The 21,590-nt window shown below is 35.8% G+C and overlaps 3 protein-coding genes across 6 annotated transcripts in view; 1 reads left to right on the top strand and 2 right to left on the bottom strand.

The window, feature by feature from the left end:
- Positions 1 to 9,932, top strand: part of LOC136419440 (potassium voltage-gated channel protein Shaw-like) — a 63,019-nt gene extending 53,087 nt beyond the window's left edge. Inside the window, exons 8-12 of one of the 2 annotated variants that reach the window (XM_066405736.1) lie at positions 1,544 to 1,812; positions 1,868 to 2,124; positions 2,372 to 2,582; positions 4,462 to 4,546; positions 6,778 to 6,902. In XM_066405736.1, the coding sequence (XP_066261833.1) occupies positions 1,544 to 1,812; positions 1,868 to 2,124; positions 2,372 to 2,582; positions 4,462 to 4,538 (814 nt within the window). In that variant the 3' untranslated portion in view covers positions 4,539 to 4,546; positions 6,778 to 6,902. Of the gene's footprint in view, positions 1 to 1,543; positions 1,813 to 1,867; positions 2,125 to 2,371; positions 2,583 to 4,461; positions 4,547 to 6,777 lie in introns of both variants that reach the window. The other variant, XM_066405734.1, reaches the window with a different exon arrangement.
- A 313-nt stretch (positions 9,933 to 10,245) lies between these two features.
- On the bottom strand, positions 10,246 to 11,307 carry LOC136419395 (stabilizer of axonemal microtubules 2). Its single transcript, XM_066405678.1, has one exon. The coding sequence runs from the start codon at positions 11,305 to 11,307 to the stop codon at positions 10,246 to 10,248; it is 1,062 nt and encodes a 353-aa protein (XP_066261775.1).
- Positions 11,308 to 11,863: 556 nt separating this feature from the next.
- The window catches only part of mwh (multiple wing hairs), a 36,075-nt gene continuing 26,348 nt past the window's right edge, over positions 11,864 to 21,590 (bottom strand). For all 3 annotated transcript variants that reach the window (XM_066405731.1, XM_066405732.1, XM_066405733.1), the window contains 8 exons: positions 20,394 to 20,487; positions 15,522 to 15,793; positions 14,237 to 14,446; positions 14,070 to 14,175; positions 13,551 to 13,817; positions 13,333 to 13,494; positions 13,145 to 13,274; positions 11,864 to 13,088 (listed from right to left, as the gene is read on the bottom strand). In XM_066405731.1, the coding sequence (XP_066261828.1) occupies positions 11,896 to 13,088; positions 13,145 to 13,274; positions 13,333 to 13,494; positions 13,551 to 13,817; positions 14,070 to 14,175; positions 14,237 to 14,446; positions 15,522 to 15,793; positions 20,394 to 20,487 (2,434 nt within the window). In that variant the 3' untranslated portion in view covers positions 11,864 to 11,895. The remainder of the gene's footprint in view (positions 13,089 to 13,144; positions 13,275 to 13,332; positions 13,495 to 13,550; positions 13,818 to 14,069; positions 14,176 to 14,236; positions 14,447 to 15,521; positions 15,794 to 20,393; positions 20,488 to 21,590) is intronic.

Here is a 21,590-nt window from a genome sequence, read left to right as displayed (position 1 = left end):
GATTTTTAAAATATTACATGCGCGTAAAACGTTGTATATACCACAGGCCGAAAGAAGGATTACGTCCTTGACCGACTGAAAGCCCTCTGCTTTGTCTGGGCTTTTCAGTTCGGCCGAGGGCAAAATCTTCTTCTTTGAGCCCTCTACACGTAAATAATTATTAAAGCGCAACACAGGGTTTTACGTATTAAATTTTAAACCCCAAGATGAGGTCTACTCTGTTGTAGTTAGAGCTATGAAAGTTAACAGCAAAAGTCGAGGCATATATTTTACTTAATAAAAACCGATGTGTGGCCTTAGCAAACATGAATAACACCTGGTTACCTAGGCTTGATAAAGAGGTCAATATGGAACAAATAAAAACTGAACACTAACAAACACCACATAGCATAATTTTTTAAGTGTTTTTACTATAATGCATTGTTATACAGAAGTCTATAACTGGCTTTCCTTGAAAATCCCATAAATATTTTAGTCATCGTCTCTCATATACTCTTCAGACGACCTTTGAGAGGCATCGTGTATATCGATCAAACACACTACATTAACTATACCTATAAAAAAACTTCCTGCCTCGATAAATCTCTATATTATCTGGATCTCGACTCTTACACGCTTTATCATTCCCCACTAATCTTTGTCGACGATCCATAATTAATAAAAAGAGCTAAAAGCGCATAGCTGGAGCAAATTCGAAATATCATTCACTTGATGGATTCCTCAAAGCTCCCCAAGTGTGGTGGTTAACGGGAAAGCAAACTTGAGGGGTCTTGACTGAGTAAATTGCTTCAATATATCCGTGGTAAGCTCGCGAGCATTCTAAATGGAATGTAGGCAGAATCGAACTAATATATGACGAATGGACTACTCGTTCCTGGGCGTGAAATATTCCATGGTTAATTACCAAGGGGCGAATTTATGGAATTGGATCAGGTTTTAATTAACTTTACCAGATAGAGATGGATTAATAGTAATTGTATCCTGGAGTTTGGAGTTAATCATCCATATCATAATTGAGGAAGTTTAATGCTTCGATTGTCACTTTTCCCTTAATGATAAAATTACTGTAGAGGTCCCAAAAGAATTTAATTATTTGTTGTTTTATTGGTCAGAGTGTGTAGCTATCGAGACTATCGAGACTGGTAGATTGATTAGTAGTCGTTCTCAATGGAAAAAACATCTAAAAAGGCGTTTAGAAGAAGAGTTCAATGTTTCTTCATTTTCTACTCCTCATGGAAAAATAGACCAAGTTTAGTCGAGTTTAGTAGCGTAACATCACACTTACATCCATAAACGTTAAAGAATATGATCAGACCTTCCGAAGCCCCCAACTAAATCGGGACCGAACCCAACTGCGACAACAGAAACTAGAGCTTGTCGGATAAACCGATTTTAAACTCCGCATTAGGAACCAGGTTGTTACGTTTTATTTCGATGAGAAAGGATGAAGTCATTAGCTTGTAAAACCAGACACGTGTTGTAAAATAGGGGATAATTTGATTACGTCCAACGTGGGCCACTCTTAACGGCCTTTTCTTTTTAGATTTATTGCAAGTCCCAATAAGTGCGACTTCATCAGGTCCTCAGTAAACATAATCGATTACATAGCAACAGCGAGCTTCTACATCGATTTGATGCTTCGGAGGTTTGCTTCTCACCTGGAAAACGCGGATATAATGGAGTTTTTCTCCATCATCAGGATCATGAGGCTTTTCAAGCTCACACGCCACTCATCTGGATTGAAGATTCTTATTCAGACATTTCGAGCTTCAGCGAAAGAACTCACTTTGCTAGTGTTTTTTCTCGTTTTGGGTTAGTTCGAGAACTTGAATTACACGTGAGAAGAGTTACCTTTTCTTTGTTCTAGGTATTGTAATATTCGCCAGCTTAGTATACTACGCGGAGCGGATACAAACTAATCCCGACAACGATTTCAAGAGCATACCCTTGGGCCTCTGGTGGGCGCTAGTAACCATGACCACAGTCGGCTATGGAGATATGGTGCCTAAAACTTACATTGGGATGTTTGTGGGTGCTCTATGTGCTTTGGCAGGTGTGCTAACGATAGCCCTACCAGTGCCTGTAATTGTATCCAACTTCGCCATGTACTATAGCCACACGCAGGTAAAGCGTCCTTTACCTTTTTAATGAAATTCCAGTTTTGTGCAATTGCAATCCATTAAAGTTGCCATACGTTGTAGGTTTAATTGAATTCCAGGGTTCAAATGAATACCTGCCCTGTTATCAATTAACAAAATTAGTTTGGCTCAATAGTTTATTATTTATTGCGGTAACTTTGCAGTAACAAATTAATTGAATTTTGAATTTAAATAATTTTGCACATTTGCTAAAATTGTTTCGTTTCGTTCAGGCACGAGCAAAATTACCCAAAAAACGGCGAAGAGTGCTTCCAGTGGAGCCCACCAGAGGCCCAAGGATACCGGGACCGGTTGGGTCAGGGGCTGCCCCGGCCCTGGCCAACGCAGCAGGACCGGCGGCAGCCCAGAACAGAAGAGTAAACGCTGTCAAATCTAATCACCCTGCTAGAGATAACCTGTTGGGAGCACCTGTTCCCAAAATGGGTAAGTTTCTCCTTCCGTCTATTTCAGGAAGTGGTGGTAGTGAAGGAAATCTAAGTCCTTAAGTCGGCAAAAACAGGACTTTATATAGGATCTAATTGAATTACTTTTATCGTACTGATTTCTACAACTCGAGCAGCTGGAAATGAGAAATATTATAAGGCCCTGGTAACTATGGTTATGGCCGCAATGACCGATTTATCTTTCTCAACTCAAGTGTTTTCTGAAGCGTGTGAGTCATTTTTATATCCAAATGGGCAGAGTAGGTTAAATTGGATTCGCTGGGATTTCTCCCTTCGTTTGTGCCGAATGTTGGAGGTAACGTTTATAAAGGATTTAGAGAAGTTTAGTTAAAGGGGCAAGTATAATACGAAGGATTAAAGTATTTATGGGTAAAATGCTTCTCACGCGCAGGAAGAGGATTAAATAATTGAAAGCACGATGTTATTTTGAGGGTCATGATTGTACCTAGCTTATGAATATCTAAGTATTTTCACAGGCGTTTAACAGCGAGTTGTCTTTAGGTTATTGAGGTTGCTGCAATGTGCGGTGACTCATCGAACCTAGTTATAGATTTAATGTGGCGATGTGCTGGAAATCCAAATAGAAACACATCAAATATCTGCCTATCTACTTAATACAATTCCATCACTTTCCAGAAAATTAAGGAATCTTTTTTTGCATTTTTGTAGACCTTTTTTGAGACACCCTGTAAGGGATATCGATCTTAATCAACTTTTTATGATTACCTATCGAGAACCATAAGTTAACCGTTCAAACTATCAAAGGTGCATGGAGATTATATCTTTCATAAAAACTTTATGACTATCAAAATTTAGATGCTGATTTCAATAGTATTTACTTTTTCCCGTGTGTATTTAGGTAGGTATTTAAGGTAAAACTGTGTATAATGTTTACTTCGATAAATCTGTTACTTTGACTGCGAAGTAGAAGGCATACGTTGATATATCTAGAATTTTTCATTGAAAGAGCGAAGTTTAAAATTTTTAGAATTTAGATAGAGCATCTAGGTGATCATGTATGATATTATTTAGCGAATTATATGCGCCAGCGTAAATAGGATTTTGAGGGTCGTAAATAATTTTAGTACCTGTGTATGCAAAGCCGGTATTCTATATTTTATAGCGAGAATACATAACTCGTTTTAACTTGAAACTATTCGGTTCTTCGCGAACTCCGGCAACTCTAGCTGTAAAATACCAATTTTGTATGAAATAATGCCCCTTATAAAATTTATAATATAATATAAAATAAAAATAACTGCTATTAATAGTCAGATGCGCCCAAATTGAATTAAACCGTCTACATCACAATTGATGTTCGCTTGAAAAGGAGTATTGATAAAATCATTATTCGCTGTGGGGGTATAACAACCCTATATTGCAAAATACTCTACCTTTGGATACAGGTTTCCTTAGATAAATCTAGCCACTTCCCCTGTGCCGGCTCAATAAAAACCTATTTTCAGATATACAGAGGGATGCTTCGAGCTCTCAGCTAAAGGCTTATCTTAATCGCTCTCTCACTTAACCCCACATTACTCTAGAAGCTCGTAGTTCGATATGCTGCTTTATTCATTCCTTAAAGACCAGGTATTCATGCCCTAAATGCCCGGTTAAAACACAAATGTACATATATACTTTTTGAACCTATTAAAACCATAAACTTTTCAGTATGTCCTGGAATTAAGCTATAATAACCACTATCAATACATATAATGCCGCGTTATCCTATCCTTATTTTCCACATGCAACGATCTATCATAGGCAGAGTTCCGAACTTTCGGGGCTAATTGTATTTTTGACCTAATTTTGCGATGTAACAATAATTAATCACTTAAAAGCGTTTAACATTTTTTCAGGTGACGAACGCAGACAATCGAACTTGCGTTCAAATGGCACACCCTCGAACCCACAGATGAATAACTCGGTTGAATAATACGAGGGGTATAATAAATCATTAATTTACCTTTTGCTGCTCTCTTGGTATTGTCTTGTTTAGTCTAGTAGAAAATAGTGGCGATATGGATTTTCTAATGTGATTGTTAACCTATTGGTCGTCTCCAATGCAAAGCGGCGCTAAAAACTTCAGTATTTTGTATGTTCAAATTCATGTTAGTTAAGATTCAACTTCGACTCAAATTTCATTGCATAAATGGAAGTGACTGGGAATTTTAACGCTAATTTGCATTGGACACATCCAACTTCTCGCATGTTTTTCTTATTGTTCTTTCCCTTCCACATTCACGTTTGGTTGGCATCGTGTTGTTTGAGTAATAGTATTAAAAGGAGTGGCCACTTTGCAAATAAGAATTTTGTGTGTGCATGTATATTCCAAGCATATTAAAAGTCACCCTGACGAACGAATTTTGGAATGATAGACATTACCTATTACAACTAACCTGTACTATAAAGAAACATGAATTATTTGAAGCTTGCACAGTGACGATTGCTGGAATAATCATTGTCAATGCATGGAGGATTACATATTACGTATTACACATTATCGTATATATTATTGAAGCTGTTTCTCTTTTATGAAAAACTTAAAAATGTGGCCATTTTTTCAAGCAGATTAACTGTTAAATCTTACGTCTTAGATGTGCGTCACTTTCGTCGGCTCATCTCTGGCATCTCTGGCAATAAAGATGACGTTTTAAGGGCAAAAATACGTGGTGGCCCTCCTTTAAAAAAATAGGACCAATTCTAGGGGAATGTCGGCTATTGTTTGCTACATCCACTTGTTATAGATCATTTTATAGTACCGAGAACAAAACAATAAATCAACTGACGGTGGCTGCTGCGACACTGTCCAATTTAAAGCATACGACTAATTACTTGATAAATCAAATTTCCATTAGAAAAATCAATTACTGCTGCGAGTAATTCAATTCGATATATCGCTAATCACTTTCGGAGCCTAATGATGAAAATTATCGTTGATTATACATATATCGCGAAATGTATTTCCAATGTCTACATATGATTCTGCATGTGCGGTGCAGCCTCACATGAAAATTTGTCTCGCTAACACGAAAATTGCCATTAAAATACTATTTAATGAAGGTGCGTTGCTCTCGTTTTTCATCTTGATGGTAGAAATGGCCTCGATATATTTCGAAACTATAACTCTCTTTGCCAGAGATAACATCAAATGCATCCTACGATGCATCTCGAAGTAAAACGGCATAGAAACCTATATTTCTTCAGCTGAAGAATTGGTCAGTGGTAGGTATGCAGATTTGGTTCAAGTGAATGTTTTGTGGACTTGCCTGGGGGGATTCTGAGGCAGAGACCATCACATCTACACTTCGTAAACTGAAAGGATCTTTTGTTGTTTTGTCTTCCGATGCGAGTGACGATTGTTCGTGTTATCATAAATCGTCATCATTACCAGACATGTGGGGCAAGAGAGATGGATTTTTAGAACCCAACTAGTTCTCTGAAATTCTCTTTGTTCAAGACTGACCAATTATGCTGGTTATTTATTGAGTTAAGAAATCCAGGGGGAAAACTAAATGTTATTTCTACTTGTCCTTGATCTTATCTTAGGTGAGTCATTCCAGTATAGCACGCTCAACTATGTGCAGTTTGGAATTTATTTTAATGGACGGTTATTTCTGACTGAATGGTATGGAATAAGAATATTGGTCATCGATCGGTTTTGACGTGTTGGATAAGTCGAAAGCGAATGAAATTCATCAAACCTTAAATCCGCGAACGAAACAATTTTCGCAGTTTTCAGCAATCACGAGCAACCAAACAAACTGATAGATACAGCTCTTTCTGCAAGTCGTGGTAGAGAGCCAGGAAAAATAAATAAACAAGAATTGCTTTGAGGTAGTTTCCTTCGTTTTACGAGTTGATTTACTGTTTAATATATTGAAGTGGCTCATTCTATAAATTAAGTGTTAACAGCCGTGAAAGTAGCTAGGAGTTAAACTTAGATAAGAAGCACTAAATACTTAAAGATCGTTTAGTTGCTGACTATAAATTGGGGCAATTTAATTTACGAGGAAGCGCTTCATTTTGCAGAGTTAATTTTTACCGAGCGCCATTAGAAACGAGCTGCCTCGTGACAACACTACTTAATAACTGCGAAACCTCCTTCAGTGATATCTCTATGTTTTAAATATTTGCGTCTCATAAGATATTACTGATTCTTTGCTATTTTCTAGGATTGATAGGGGTAACGGCGTCCCTCAATCCAAACGGCGTTGGTCTCGAATCAAATCCAGCATTTTTAATGGCGAGACCCCAGTGTGAAGCCAAAAACACTGTGACCCCTCAAGACACCAAAGTGATCCTATCGCAGGAGTCTGGCCAGTGCCATACAACCATGGTGAAAAGTTAAGACAGGGAACTACTGAATGAAGCTAATTTTAGATTTTAGTTGATAATCTAAACATCATGCCCACCTAATCTGAATGGCATGTAAGTTTATCGAAAAGAGCTCAGGTTTCATTTCATGGAGACGTTGTAGCACGTTCTAAAAGTTGAGAAACTGTCAAGCAGATATATGGATTTTTTCTATAACGTACTTGCTTATTATATTGCACGTGTATTGCAAGAAAGTGCCAACTAATCCTCCGTCTTTCCCCAATTACAGGTAACATAACAAATAATTTCTAATGGGGGAAAGGCGCCTATTTTTTTCCAGATTTTTTTATGGTGCTGAGTCCATTATCATTTGCAACAGCATAGAGGCTAATTTTCAGGTACATATCAAATCGATCGGTCTTTTGGTTTTCTGCCGAAAGCCATCGGGTATTTGTTAAAATTAAATGAAAAGAAAAGAGGTGCAACGTCTCTAAATGAAGATATCCAATAACTTTGACCACTCTAATGATAACCAGTGTCTTTTAATAATCAAACAGGGTTAACCGTAGCAAAATCCAATAAACACGCTTCTGAGATTGAACACAAAGTTAATAGTCTAAATAAAAATATAATTAGTGAAAATTTATTATCCTCGGCGCGTTTCATGTAAAATGCATTTCATGTTTAAAACATAATCGAACATAGCGTATTTTTGAAAAATAACATGCGAAGTTAAGGGTTTTTGGTTTGTGGCTGACTTGGTTATTCACTCTTCAGGCCTCAGTCTTCGGGATTAGCCCGAAAAGAGAAACGGGTACAGAAATTGCTTTACACAGAGAGAGAGAGAGAGAGAGAGAGAGAGAAACACTCCTTGAGCTAATCCCGAGGACTTCGAAGCCTTGCAGATGAATATCTGAACTTAGCTCGCAACACGACACGAAATCTAATCTGAAAAATATGAATAGATCCGGCTTTTCTGTACGCATATCCGTTTTTGGTTTAGAAGTCCGCATAATCCAGGGAAAATACTTTAACAATGCGTGTATTTTTTTTTAAGAACCAAAACAGTAATTTTCAGTTCCTTCGTTACATGAAACGCTCTATCCAGGAATGAAAGAATGTTGATTTCTGAAACTGGTAAATCGTTGTATGTAGGTGTTATATGCTCATGTTCGTTTCTTAGCGAGATATCTAGTTAGGGAGAAAATAACCGTTACTGCTTTCCGACCAGTGGGTCTAGGAATAAAATCACGAAACATGTTGTGTCGAATAAATATGTTCCTTCGATTTCTTAGCGCCCTTCACCAGAAATCCCATCACTACGAACTTAAAAATGGTAAATACATATCTTTACGCCCTATTTCCCTCAATTTATTTGATATATTTTCTTGAATTGAATGGGGAATCAAGCGGCCAGCGACAACCTATTACTTCATTTCAATTAGGTGAAAGGTGAAAATATATTTTATCGGTATATTGGCAATATTATGGGCATCGTTTATGCCATTTTTGTCTGAATTGTGATGACTCAAACGACGTATTTACAGGGCGTCCAAATAAAAAACTTAACTTGATTGAATTTTTGGAACATAATCGAAGCAAAATTTACTAAACGAACTTAAAAATACTAAGCAAAATTGAGCTCATAATACTTTTGACAATGATTAAACCGAATTTGGGAACTAAAATTCAAATTACTCGGACTACCACGCTACAGACATGAGCGATACAAATCTGACAAAAGTCCCGTTAACGTGAGAATAAGTAATTTCAAGTTACATTTTAGCTATAATTAAAATATTCGCTCACTAGTTTTTAGCTCTTTGTAAATTTCTTAGAATTAAAGTTTATTATGATGCATTGTGTAAAAACGAATCTAAGTATTTTATGATAAAAAATGAGGGTTATTGTGAAAAGTAATGAGTTGTTCCATACTCCCACATATCGAAATATTCGTATTCTTTTAGAATAGTTTTTATATTTTTGTACCATATAATTTCTAACAAAAAGAGCACCAATAATAAAATTAATAATATTTGCTTGTGCTGAATATACATTAAGCAAAAATGTTCTATTATTTTATATTATTTTGCAAATCAAAGCATATGAAATAATATTTAAATTGAAGCCCACGAAGCCGTTACTAATATTTGTGCATTCCATGCGTTTAACTTGTAGAAATCTTCTTCAACTAGTTTTAAAGGGCTTAAACATCAATCGTGAAACATAAAATGAGGTTGGACCAACTGGTAAAATGTAATTTTATTAGTACATTAAATTGTATGTGATATTTAAAATGTAAAAATTCTCGAGGACTTTCACTAAGCTAAGCTTTAACACTTCAAGTGAGTTAGTAATAGGTATTAATTGAGTCATAAAGGTTATAACTAATGCACAAAACTCGTACATAAATAAATTTTTGCTAAGGACAACAATAATAATGATTAATATCTTTGTCTTTGCTTTATCGTCTGTTGTGCCTTTGTACTTGAAAAGGCGCTTTATTTACCAAAAATATTAATAGTTACTATTTAATCTTCATACAGACACAACATGCAATAAAATTGAGAAAATAAATTTTATATTTTCTAGGAATAATTCTAATGGTGAAGCTGTAAGTACTATAAAATTAAGTAGTAACATATCTCTATTGTAACGTATCAGTGCTGTAATATATACTTTTAAATAATTACCACTTAAATTTCGAATCAATATGTAAAATATATCAATACTCTGATATTTTACTTCATAATATACATACATTTTTGGATCCTGATAGAATTAAGATGATTTAGATTAACTTTCTTCGTTCAAGTTTTGTCGCTGTTGTTGATTTAGAATCGTAGATTTCTTTGCTGAAGTTAGTATCAGATCAACTGACATTTTAATAATGTTATTTCAGTAGCTTTATGACAATTTGTTCGCAATCGAAATAATAATATTAAAAACTTCCTGATTTTAGTCTACGGTTTGGTCTGTAGATCTGTTAAAATTAAATAAATTTTCCGTAATACATTGTTCATTTGACTTTTGAACATTTCACTGAACATCGCCAGTACGGATAAAACTAAGGTGGCTTAACTGGATAAATTTCTATAGTATAGGTACTTACCAGCTTCGGAGTCCTATGTCCCGCTTTCATCACTTACCAGCAACCTAGAGCCAAGAGAAAGAAAGAAGTTAATGGATTAAAACTATCAAATGCACTATTCTATAATATCTTTTAATACCGCTAATTTCACCAAGACAATCACAGAAAATGTGTAAAAAGCGATTAAAAACAACGTTTTCACAGGAATTTCTCTAAAAAAGAACATTCTTGTGTTTTAACAAGAAACTCTTTTACAGCAGGGCCTGCAACACATTTCTGGCCCATTGCGCTTCTCGGGATTTGGATCACATGTTATTTCCGGACAATCTACGTAATCTGGATCATTGTCTTCGCATTCAGCACACGTCCCCGGAGGCTGATAACTCATTTTGTTAACTGTATTACCTTCCATTCTGAACCTGGAAGGTTGATATTTGGATTTTTCCATCCATAGCATATCGACAGGTTCCATGAATTCCCAAGGTTGATAAGACATTTTATTTACAGTTTTGTCGCTGATTTTCCCCCAAGATTTTTCAATTGCGTCAGTGGGGTGAATTGGGGCGACTTTGACGCTGTTGAGGTCAGTGGACATGTAAGACATTCTGTTTACCGTTTGATCGCTAAGAGGGCAATCTGAGGTGAAGAGGTTAGTGAAGGGCTTGACCGCTTCAGGTCTGCCAAAGGGCTTCGGCACGAATTCGTGCTTGTGAGTGGTGATGTCTTGCATCGGGCCTTCGTCTATGAGTTTGTGTCCAGAAGGATACACGGGGCATGTGGGGGCTATCTTCACGGGCTTATAAGTCATTCGATTTACGGTATTATCGGAGATCTTCCCATCCCCTACGCTTAAGTGGCTCTCGGGGAATATTTGCTTAGACTTATCAACCTCTACAGGTACGTAGCTCTTTCTATAAATTGTATCATCGGCCATCTTTAACTCTGGAGGCAAGTACTGCCATTCCGGGGCAAAGGATTTTGGTCTGGCAGGCTGAATATACTTACGTTTTTTCTTTAGCTTCGGCGGAAACTGTAGAAGGCACGGGAAACATTCACAAAGGGTCGGAATATAAACATTACAGCGCGAAGGATTAGGTCTATCTGGCTCGGCGTATGTGTTGACATCGCACTGATTCACTACACGTTTAGGTACTGAGTCATCAACAGCAGGTAAAGGAAACAGAGACGGACACGCACATATCTGGGATGGGTACGGTGGATGTGAATACGGAAGACAACTAATGTTGAATTTGAGTGGTTGTCTTCCTGTTCCAGGAAACTGCCCGCAGGACGTCATGCTGGAAACAAAAGGACGAAAATAATTAGGATTTAATTAGGAGCTAATTTAGGAGCGTAAAATATTGACACAAAAATTGAACCAGAATTCGACACGATCGAAATATTGGTTAATGAGCAAACTGTTTGTCAGATTCCGCTTACCTTATCGAGTACTACAAATAGATAAGAGGAGTGTATTTTCAGGGGGTCTTCGGAAGACCAGTGTAAATTCCATTATCGGACACTTCTGTTTACACTTTATAAGTATCAATGAATAAAGCGAGAAATAAATAAATCAATAATTTATAAAAATTATTTTATGTATTGACAAAATGCTATAACACACAAGACCATTTTATAGGCTATAAATTACTTATATTATTGAACGTCAATCTTAAAGGAAATAAATTATAAAAATATTATTGCACAACACAATTTGATTAAGTATATTATAATCCTATATCATACAAATCATTTTTGTGGTATCCTTAAAATATCTAAATATTACTTGAAGCCATGTATGGAAAACCTGCAATTACCATGTCAGAGCAGTGAACACATTTATACTATTCATGAAAATTTTCTCGTCAGATCTTGGCACCTAGATCTAATACAGTCCTGATGGTAAATCTGTCACTTTTCCTCCAACGGCACTACCACTCATAGACGAAAGATCCCTGTTTCTGGACAAAGTACTTCTACTCTCGCCCTGCAGTTGCCCTGAGTACATTCCAGCATTTCCATGACCCCTTTTAATCAAGAATCCAGACCCCGCCATCTTATCTTGTGCTCTAGGAAAATAATACGAAGTATCAGTGAATGGGTCTTTAGATGATGGTAAGAACATAACCGGCTTTTCTTCAGTGTACGACCCGAATTTTGATTTTCCACTGTTGGTTCTGATATAAACGTTTGAAACACTTTTAATTAGGGATGTACTCCTAGCAGAATCGCTTTTTGGCCTTGCTTGGGTGGTTGTGTCTAAACTTTGGTTCGTCATTATTATATCTACCATGGCATCCAAGCCATTGTCTATTCTATCCAAGCTCTTGGACTTCGATTGTCTTCCAACCCTACTCTCCAACTCCTGATTTTGACTTACATTTACAGTGGTACTAAAGAAACATGATCCGCCCCCGTCCAAATGTTTAAAAGATTCAGATCTCTTAATACTCGTCTTAGACACCAAAGTTCTTCTGCCTCTTTTTTCTGGCGTTTTGCTCTTCAATTCTGACACCATCTTGCAGTGGGCCGGAGTCAAAGCAGCATGCTCAGTGGCGCCAAGACACTTTGATGCGCTAAGTAACGAGTCTGATCCATCGGTGCTTGTGTAAGGAGTCTCGTTTTCAAAGAACAGCTCTTTAGGGCAATAGTAGTAGTCTTCAGATGGCACAAATAGATGCATTAAACTTTTAGTTCTGCGTGGTGGCTGCGGATGTAGGTCGGACGGAATGATCTCCCCTTCACTTGCTATAGCGTAGTCATCTGCATCAATGCGGATCTTCAGCTTGCTGGCTATTTGAGCTTCTTCAATCCTTCGCTTTTCTTGTTCAAGTTTTCGCTGTTCCAATTTAGCCAGATCTTCAGTTTCGGCTTCATTGATGATATTCCTCAATTCTTCAATGACTTCGTCTATGGTGGTTTCTTGATCATCTTGACGTGGGTCCGGGACGATTTTAGAGATCTGTCCGTTTTGAGCTGTGTAGCTTTCGTAAATGGAATGTTGCTGGGTTTCACCTTCAGGGGTAAGGCTTCTTTCTGAAGAAGATATGCCTTCATCTTCATTGGGCGTTGAGTCGTCTGTAAAGAAATTAGTAAGCAATTTAAGGCTACTGAAAAAAAAAATCAAAACATACGGTTTTTGGTGTAAGACCCCTTAGAAGATCTGCTAGACTTAAGAGACCGAATTTCCGACTGCAGCTCGGTGCATCTGTCTTTGAGTGTTTTTTCCACGCAGCTCAAGGCACCTTTCTCATCTTGCAAAGACTGAAGTGAAGTCGTTAAAGGCTGAATATAAAATTGATATATCTCATAGCAATCTTACCTTAATTTTTCGTTCCAACGCTCCCACTCTCTCACGAAGAGACGCATTCTCTTTCTTTAAATTATCCATCATAAACTTTAAATTTTCTATATTAATATGCTTCTTCTCCCAGTAAAGAATTTCTTCTTGCAGAAAATCATATCCGCTCAAGTTCCCCACGTTCTACATGTAATAATTAATTTTTAATAGAGGAACACATTAATTTTTTAAATACTTACCTTCTTAATGATACCTAAATCGAGACCTGCTTGATTCAGTTCTGCTTGAATGTAAAGCCTTTTCTGAGAATTCCCAGCGGTGTCCATAAATCTGTTCAGAAACCTGAGTCCGGAACATATGAGCTCCTTTTGACCTCCGGTCGACATCATCATTCCGACGAGAAACCTGAATCTGACAGGTTCTCCGAATCTGAGTCTGAGGGTGGACATTGCTTCCGAAACAGCCGAATGACCTGCGATTGATGGTTCGCAGGCTTTTGCGAGTAGCTGTAGCAGCAATAGTAAAAGTGGCATTAGTTTTGATATGGATGATAATAAAGTCAAATTATTATGGCATTTTTTGAAAGAGCATTCAGGTGAGAACACTTTTTATTTTAATAAGTATTTAGCAATTAAACTCAAATTCGTATAAAAAATTTGTAGCAGCATAGTGGACCCCTAGAATTCTGTTAGCGTTAATTTCTCAAGTTTTACATCTTCAATAAAAAGAGTGATAATTAAACAATTGCTCATTCTCACCTGCAAAGCAATTATCCGGGACTTGTTAACGTTGCTCATTATACACACAGCCACAGTAAATAAACCTGCCGACGACGAGATCAATTTTCTAAGAGACTCTGTATACCTAAAAAGTGTAAAAACGTTAGTACCTGATGTTCATATCACGGTACTCCAAACTAGTATACCTTATGCAGCAATTCAAGAGACACTGGAGGCAAGAAAGCTCATCCAAAAGAGCTCTTCGTTGCAATGAGGGGGGTATTTTTCCAGTGGTACCTGACGAACCCGGTGGGCTATTCACCACCGTGTTGGATTGGCTAAGCTGAATTGCCCTTAAGAGGTCCAGTAGAAGGGTTACTCCATCTAAAGGGTCAGCGACAAATTCCTGCACAAAGCTAAAAAAATGTAATGAAGAAAATTGGAAAAATCCCATGAAACCTACGATGTCTATTAGAGATTAAAATTGCAAATGTATGCCTTCTTAAGTGGCTCAAGTACCATAACACTGGTTTAATTTCATAAAGGTGTCAGCTTACACTATCTTGAGAACCTTGTTAGCATGTAATTTCCATTATTTAAAATTCTGTTAATGAAAGTAAGCATTGAAGTTCAAATTCTAAAGATGATAATTATGCAACCCACGTGCTCTTAGGCATTTGGAGGGTCTCAGTCTTGTATCTCATATTTGTTCTAGTGTGTCCATACTATAAAGTACTACTTTTCAATGGATTTGATGGTATGTTTTGACTTTAGGTACAAACTTAAATTTACTTCACGAGCGTGTTTGCATTCTGTAGAAAAATTCCTATTACTAAATGTATTTTCAATTAAGTTTTTCGGTGCCCTGTGAAGGATTTATGAGTACCATCAATTCATTAGCCGTTAGCATTACGAGGTAGGCCATGAAAACAATTAAGTGTCGCATGCGCGTCATTTTTAGCACGTTTAAACAGGTTCGTAAGTTTGATAATTAGTAACAAAACAAATGAACTGCCGAATTTGACCAATAACTGCGGGCAAAGTAATTTCCGGAAAACGATGAAAGCTGAAGAATTTTTAATGCAGAGATTAGGTTCCCCATACGTATGAAACCAATTTCTGACATAGAGTACATCTTAACAGCTTTATTCTTTTTGTTCAATATAACCATAATTCATCCGCATTATTTACCAGTTCGACACAGTAAATAAATCTCAAGTTCATCAAAACCCCTGATCTATAAAACAGGTAAAACTCACAGCATCACGTTTGTTTATTATTTCTCTAAATAAAAAACATTAGCATGCAACCGTATCTTAAAATACTAGAGGTAGATTGGTACCCTTGCAGTTTTATGACCAGCCATTATACCTTGACCACTGGGTGGTGCATTCTTTAATTACGACATTAAATGTTTACGCTTTATGGTCCGTTTTTTACAATAGCTACCTGGCATGCTATAATAATGCTCAAAAGTTATAAATATCTTACCTTGGAAATGCGAGTTTCAAATCAGTCTTAAGTTTCCCCAAAAGCTCGGACACGGTGCCAAATTGACGTAAAGTCATTTCAGACCCCGATGACGTAAGCATTGGGTTCCGATAGTCTCTAAACGCGTTGCCATGGGTGCGTCCCATTTCCATGTCTGAGGTACTTGAATTGGCATAGAGAGCCATTAGGCCTCCATTCGCAGATTTCTTGCCCCATTTCTTGAGCATTAGAGCGTAATCTTCAGGGTTGTAAATTGGGGGTCGTTGTTTTTCCTGCAGGAAGAAATAAAAATTTGGATACTTTTATTAATAATTATTGATTAGAGTTCTTTAGCCGGGGAAATCAATAAATTATTCATGCATGAAGAATGCGTTAAGGAATGGGGTTAAATGCGGGGAAATGGTCAAATAATAAGCCAGCAAAGAAGAAAGTTTTTTCCATGCAAAACTTAAATTATTACCTTGAATAGGCAAGTGCTATTAAAAGTGAAACTTGCTTTGCATTAAGTTCTTATAAACAGTTTAGTTTATGATTTTTAGAGATAATGTGGGACGAGTTTGGCGGATGTTTACACCTGTAGGAAATTATCTTTAGATTAATGGCGGCATGGCAATAACAGGTGTTTGGGGCTCAGCGATAATTCTTGAGAATGCTTAAAATAGAAAAGTAACAAGTTTAGCTCGTTACTTTTCCGTTTGACGTTACAGTTACAACTTTTTTTTATGAGCCGTTGAGATGAGAACTTGTCCACAGGAAGGGTACTGATATACACGCTTCTTATGCGACCCTCAGACATGTGTCACAAAATGAGTTTTTTAAGCCTTTTTGTGAATTGTTAAAAATTCAGCTAGAAGTAACTAAGCTAACGACTGAAGAAGAGACTCTTCCCAATTAGATTTCTAAATAATAATAATGATTTCTCCCCAAAATTTAATACCATTTACCTTTATCTCATGGTCATAAAGATGCTTTCTGATATTATTTATGGGTTAAGATTCAAATTAATGTAATATAATTTGAATTTCATAGAAATGTGCAAATAATTCCATGGAATATTTCATTCTTCCTTTCAAAATAGAATTCATTTTTGTGGAGAAATTTAACAATCATGTTAAAAACGTAAATAAGTAACAGTACGAATATCGTGAAATAACGTAAAGAATATGACAATTTTTTAAAAAGTACCAGAAGAGACATTGTGGAAGTAATGTGCGTGTATGCTATAATGGAAAATAAATATAATTTTACAGTAAATCATCTGGTGTATATGCATATTTGTGTGGATGTTTTTAACTTTAATGGCCTTAACGGCCGGTATCCGTTAAGGACCGTTTATCATGTCTATTGTGAGGTATGTTAAATGGGAATAATAATACGGTGTAATAAAAAAGTATTAATGTTATAAATATTTCAGTATTGTACGTTCTTGCAGATATTAACATGAAAATCTATAATTTTTACTTCGGCAGCATGTATTGCCACCTTTAAAAAGCAAAATGTAAGAAAGATTTTAATAGATATAGTTATTCAATTCTTGACAGCTGGTTTCCGTTTGTTTACATGTCAAATAAACCATAGGCATTTGTTTTCTCCATAGCCTACATAGACAGAATTATTACTTTTTGCATTTTTCGAGAGTCAAAATGGGGCGTATTTCATTTCTCTGGATTTGCCTTTAAAAATTTCATCGAATGCTTTTTAAAGTTGTACAGGGTGTCAATTTAAAAACTTCCCAACCCTATTATCTTGAAACGAAAGAGATTTTTTTAAATCGCTGAAACACATCAATTTTGTTATCAAAGAGGAACAATTTTTATGTAACCTTTTTAATATAATAAAATTTTATGCGCCTCTTTCAACTCTCTACCCAGCATAACTACCCTCTCAAATATCTTGAATGGCAAATGGTTAAGTGCTAAATCATTTTAAAGGGCCTTTTAGTTTCTACATTTCGGTATCTGATTTGTAACATTCGACTATTGCGTTATCAAGTTAGGCGTCTTTGATCGTTCTAAAATCATTTATTCTATTACTGTTCTGATAGCGTTGAAACTAAGATGTTTTTAATTCAAACATGTCTTATCATTAGGAAATTGTTGTAATAATTCAATTTACTAGCCATCTATTAATTTATTGTTTGTCGAGATGACCATCAAAAGAAAAGATCTATTAATCATTGAGGCAAATGTTTCTCAATGTAATAAATTTCATCGGTTCTCGACAAGAACCATCTACATATGTAGAATATAAATTTTTGTATTGTTTATTTTTATTTACAATTGGGATGCAATTCGATAAATTTTCATATTATCTTGCTTGGATTGTGCTTGGTTGAAGGCGGGTAAAACCGCACGTTTAAAATTCGATTTTATTTGCCATTTCCGGGAATATCGTCTCGTTTGCGTTCGGGTTTCCGAAGCTGCACGATCGCTGAAGAGCATGCTGGGGAAAAGCTCAAACATTGAATCGCAGTAAAAATTTCAATAACTGAAAAAACAAAAGCCATAGGCGGACGTGAGATGGGCAGTGCAGTGCGTGTTATGTCGAAAATAAGTAGTAACTGAAATATCTCTTCTCAATGCCTGCGGAGAGGCAGTTTTTGTTGATAGGGTTTCGAAGGCATCATAATTTCAGAAACTTTATTTGTGGTAAGTAATCGGTGTTTAATCATAATAATCATTGTACCTAATTTAACCTCGCTTAATTTTATTTCCTGTATTGGGGCTGCTTTAAGTAGTTTTTGCCAATGTATATATCTTTTCTTTAGCATATACACACTATATATTATTTCGTTTCGCCTACTGTTCCTATGATTCAACCGATGAGCTGTATGCTCGCAAAAAAGGGTGTAAAGTTATTTGAATATTCAGAGGCCATGGTATCGTTATCATTCTTCTTATGCCTTGTGCCCTTATAAAAATCAGATTGTAGTTGTTTATACGTTGTTGTACCGATATCGATTCTTAGATGATTCAGCTGAGTAGTAGCATGACAAACAAAATTTTCGAAATACGGAACAAATTAAACGAGTTAGCTCGAGAGGAAAATTGTTTGATAATATCATTTTTAGCTTCGGAGATGCAGTATCATTTTGGTCCGCAATTTTTGCGATTTTTTGTAGTCAAAAATTAAAATTGCCTTTCCAAGGCTCCACAACCTCAATGGTGACATCCACTGTCAACATCCAGAAGTTCAAGATTTTAAATTGTAATTTAAGAAAGTAAATTCAATTTTCTTATGTTTCAAGTGTCAACTGTGCGCCTCTTTAGTTTGAACCGAAATTACTTGTCAATTTTGGCTCTTATGGAGTAGCTCTAGTGGTTTCCAAGATTTTTTAAGTGTCGAATACATTCACACTTGTGTTATTAATAAAAATTACGAATTCCGAACAATTCGGTGGAGAAAACGTTGTCCCTACAAGATTGCGACACCATGATTATGGCTATTGTTCATTGAAGAACCAAGTTTATTAGATCGCATGCGTAAATCATTCAGCTCTTCAAATTGTTAAGTTTTAACACAACGAAACAAAATGTTACGGTTGGTATTGGCTTTATCTTTATTAAACAGATACATATGTATACTAATTATAAACACGACGTATGAAATTATAAATTAGTATTGTTCTCGAAAAAAGGAAATGTATTTTTTATCCTGCCGGGGTATGTTTGAGTAATGAAACTACTGCCTTGAATTCATAATTTCTCCCGCATTGTACTAAATCTGGAAACATCGCATGCTATTTCCTGTCGCGTATCGTTTCCAAGACCGATCAGCTGTACCTTTACAAAAGGTAGTACCGATATCATTTCGTATATAATTCACTCGAATGTTAGCACGGCGATGGACAAGATATTCGTAATGCGCGCTACACTAATAATCGGGATAATTGGGTTTTCTTTTGTCCTAAAGATTCGTGATGTACGCCATTAGTACATCTATGACTTAGTGAGTAAAAGTGGATGTTGCTGACGTAATTCTGAGTCACGCTTTTCGTGCTCGGGGGTGAATTCTGATTGTTGTTTCTTGTCATTTCTAGTTAAGTTTTGTCCGGTCAATGAGAACGACGTAATTAGAATTTTAGTTGACAGTTAAAATTATTTGCAATTTTGGCTCTTCTAGAGAATACTCAGGACCATCTTTGGACGCGCCGGAAGAATGATATCGGAACTTGAACTGTTCCGAAGATTTTTAAATTTGTTTTGTGTTTCAGATCTCAACTGTGGACGCCTCTGTTTCAAGTCGAAATTAATTTGAAATTATAACTGCTTTGAAGTTTTTTTTTAGCAATTAATATTGATTTTTTTTGTTTCAGGTTTCAACTATGTACGCCTCTGCTTCGAGTAGAAACTAATTCGAAACTCGAATTGTTTTGGAGATTTTCAAAACTTTTTTCATTAATTAACATTGAATTTCTTTATGCTGCAGATCCCAACTGTGTATTAAGTCTAAAACGTATGTGTGACTTACATTAGAATTGGGGATTTCTAGCATTAAAAACATTAGCTGTTCTCCTTGCGCATCTTCCTTGCTCCTTAGTAAAAAAAATAATTTCAGCTCTTTGCTGAATTGCATATACCATTTTTAAAATTGCTCACAATAACACGCGTATTTTTTCAATAAATTTTTATTGATTTTGAATATTTATTAACATCGACCACTACCACAAGTAAGTAAATAATATTTTCAGTGATTATGCATCCTTTCTTTTGATGATCCCGCCAAATAATAAGTTATTATGTTAATAAATTGATTTGTTAATGTATAATAAAAATGATTCCTCCTTGATAATAAAATTTACACATGAATACCACTCAAAAAATTGCTTTAAGAAAATAAAATTTACTCGTAATTGAAATCTAACACCCTTACCTTGTTGATAACTTCATCCACATAACCAAACCCATCTTTTTTGGGATCTCCATCAGAATTCGTTACCATATTGCTTGCAGAATCGAACAAATCACTGAAAAAAAAACAAAAATATTTGACTTTTTCAAATTGAAAAGAAAACCCTTATTAAATACTAAACTTAATGATATTTCTAATCAACATTATTCCGCAAAATAAATAAGTATAATAAACTTCCATTTAACTGCACATCATTTAAACCATTAATTTTTTACCTTACCTTATTACTATCAAGGGGGTTTAATATTCCAACCAATTTGAGCAAATAACCTGAAATATCTTTTCGCTCTAAGTCTAATCCGAAAATTATTCAAATCACTACATATTTTCTTGCCAGGGCCATAAATCAAGGAACTGAAAACTTCCCTATTTGAAATTCAAATAGCCCTAATTACTGAAAACACCGACAAGATTGTATCATACCAAATTGTCCATTCTTGCCTATTAACAACGAGATAGATTTCTTCTCGTTAAGTCAATCGCAAAAAAATTATACGCTCATATTAGAAAAGAATGGCACGATTATACGGTAGATTTGAAGGTTCCCATAGATCTTAGAAATGGTAATAGATCAGGGAAGAGATTGCTGGAAGAGATTTGAGTCTTACTGGAGGTAGTTAATTGCATTTGATCAAAGCTACTCAGACGTGTTCTTTTTCTGTCCTATTCTAATATTCTGGTCGTAGTTTGAACCACTGAATCGGGCAGCTATAAAATAAATTGGAATGTTACCCGAGGTTAAAGTATAAAATATTCCGAGAAGAGCAAATTAAATTTTGGGTGCCACTTCAACATCCTTACATAATATAACGGAACCAACAATGGGTGTTGTTCCTAGATCATTAGATGTTCAACACTTCAGCTCTCTTTGTTAAATTAATATTTATTTTGAGCAGATAATTATTTAAATAACTCTTGTTTAACTTGAAAAATTCCAGGCATTGACTCCTAGGAACCGACAGTTCAGATGTTATTGACCAGAGCGCCAGTTCTTTATGAACAGGAAAATCAATTTATCATAATCATTTTTTAATTGCTCGAAAATATGTAATTTCGACTACTAGGGAAATGTATCAAATCTATGTTGAGGTTGATGGTTACGCTGAAAGTAAAATAACTTTTAATTATTTGTTGTTTGCTAGATATTGCATAATGTCT

This window comes from Euwallacea similis, chromosome 2 (assembly GCF_039881205.1).
Source record: "Euwallacea similis isolate ESF13 chromosome 2, ESF131.1, whole genome shotgun sequence".
In the NCBI taxonomy this organism is placed as follows: Eukaryota; Metazoa; Arthropoda; class Insecta; order Coleoptera; family Curculionidae; genus Euwallacea; species Euwallacea similis.
The sequence above is the reverse complement of the archived record's forward strand: the minus strand, read 5'-3'. Positions and strand labels throughout refer to the sequence as shown.

Bases quoted from the DNA above. Each gene is read 5' to 3' on its own strand.
- LOC136419395 (XM_066405678.1), bottom strand. From the start codon at position 11,307: ATGACGTCCTGCGGGCAGTTTCCTGGAACAGGAAGACAACCACTCAAA.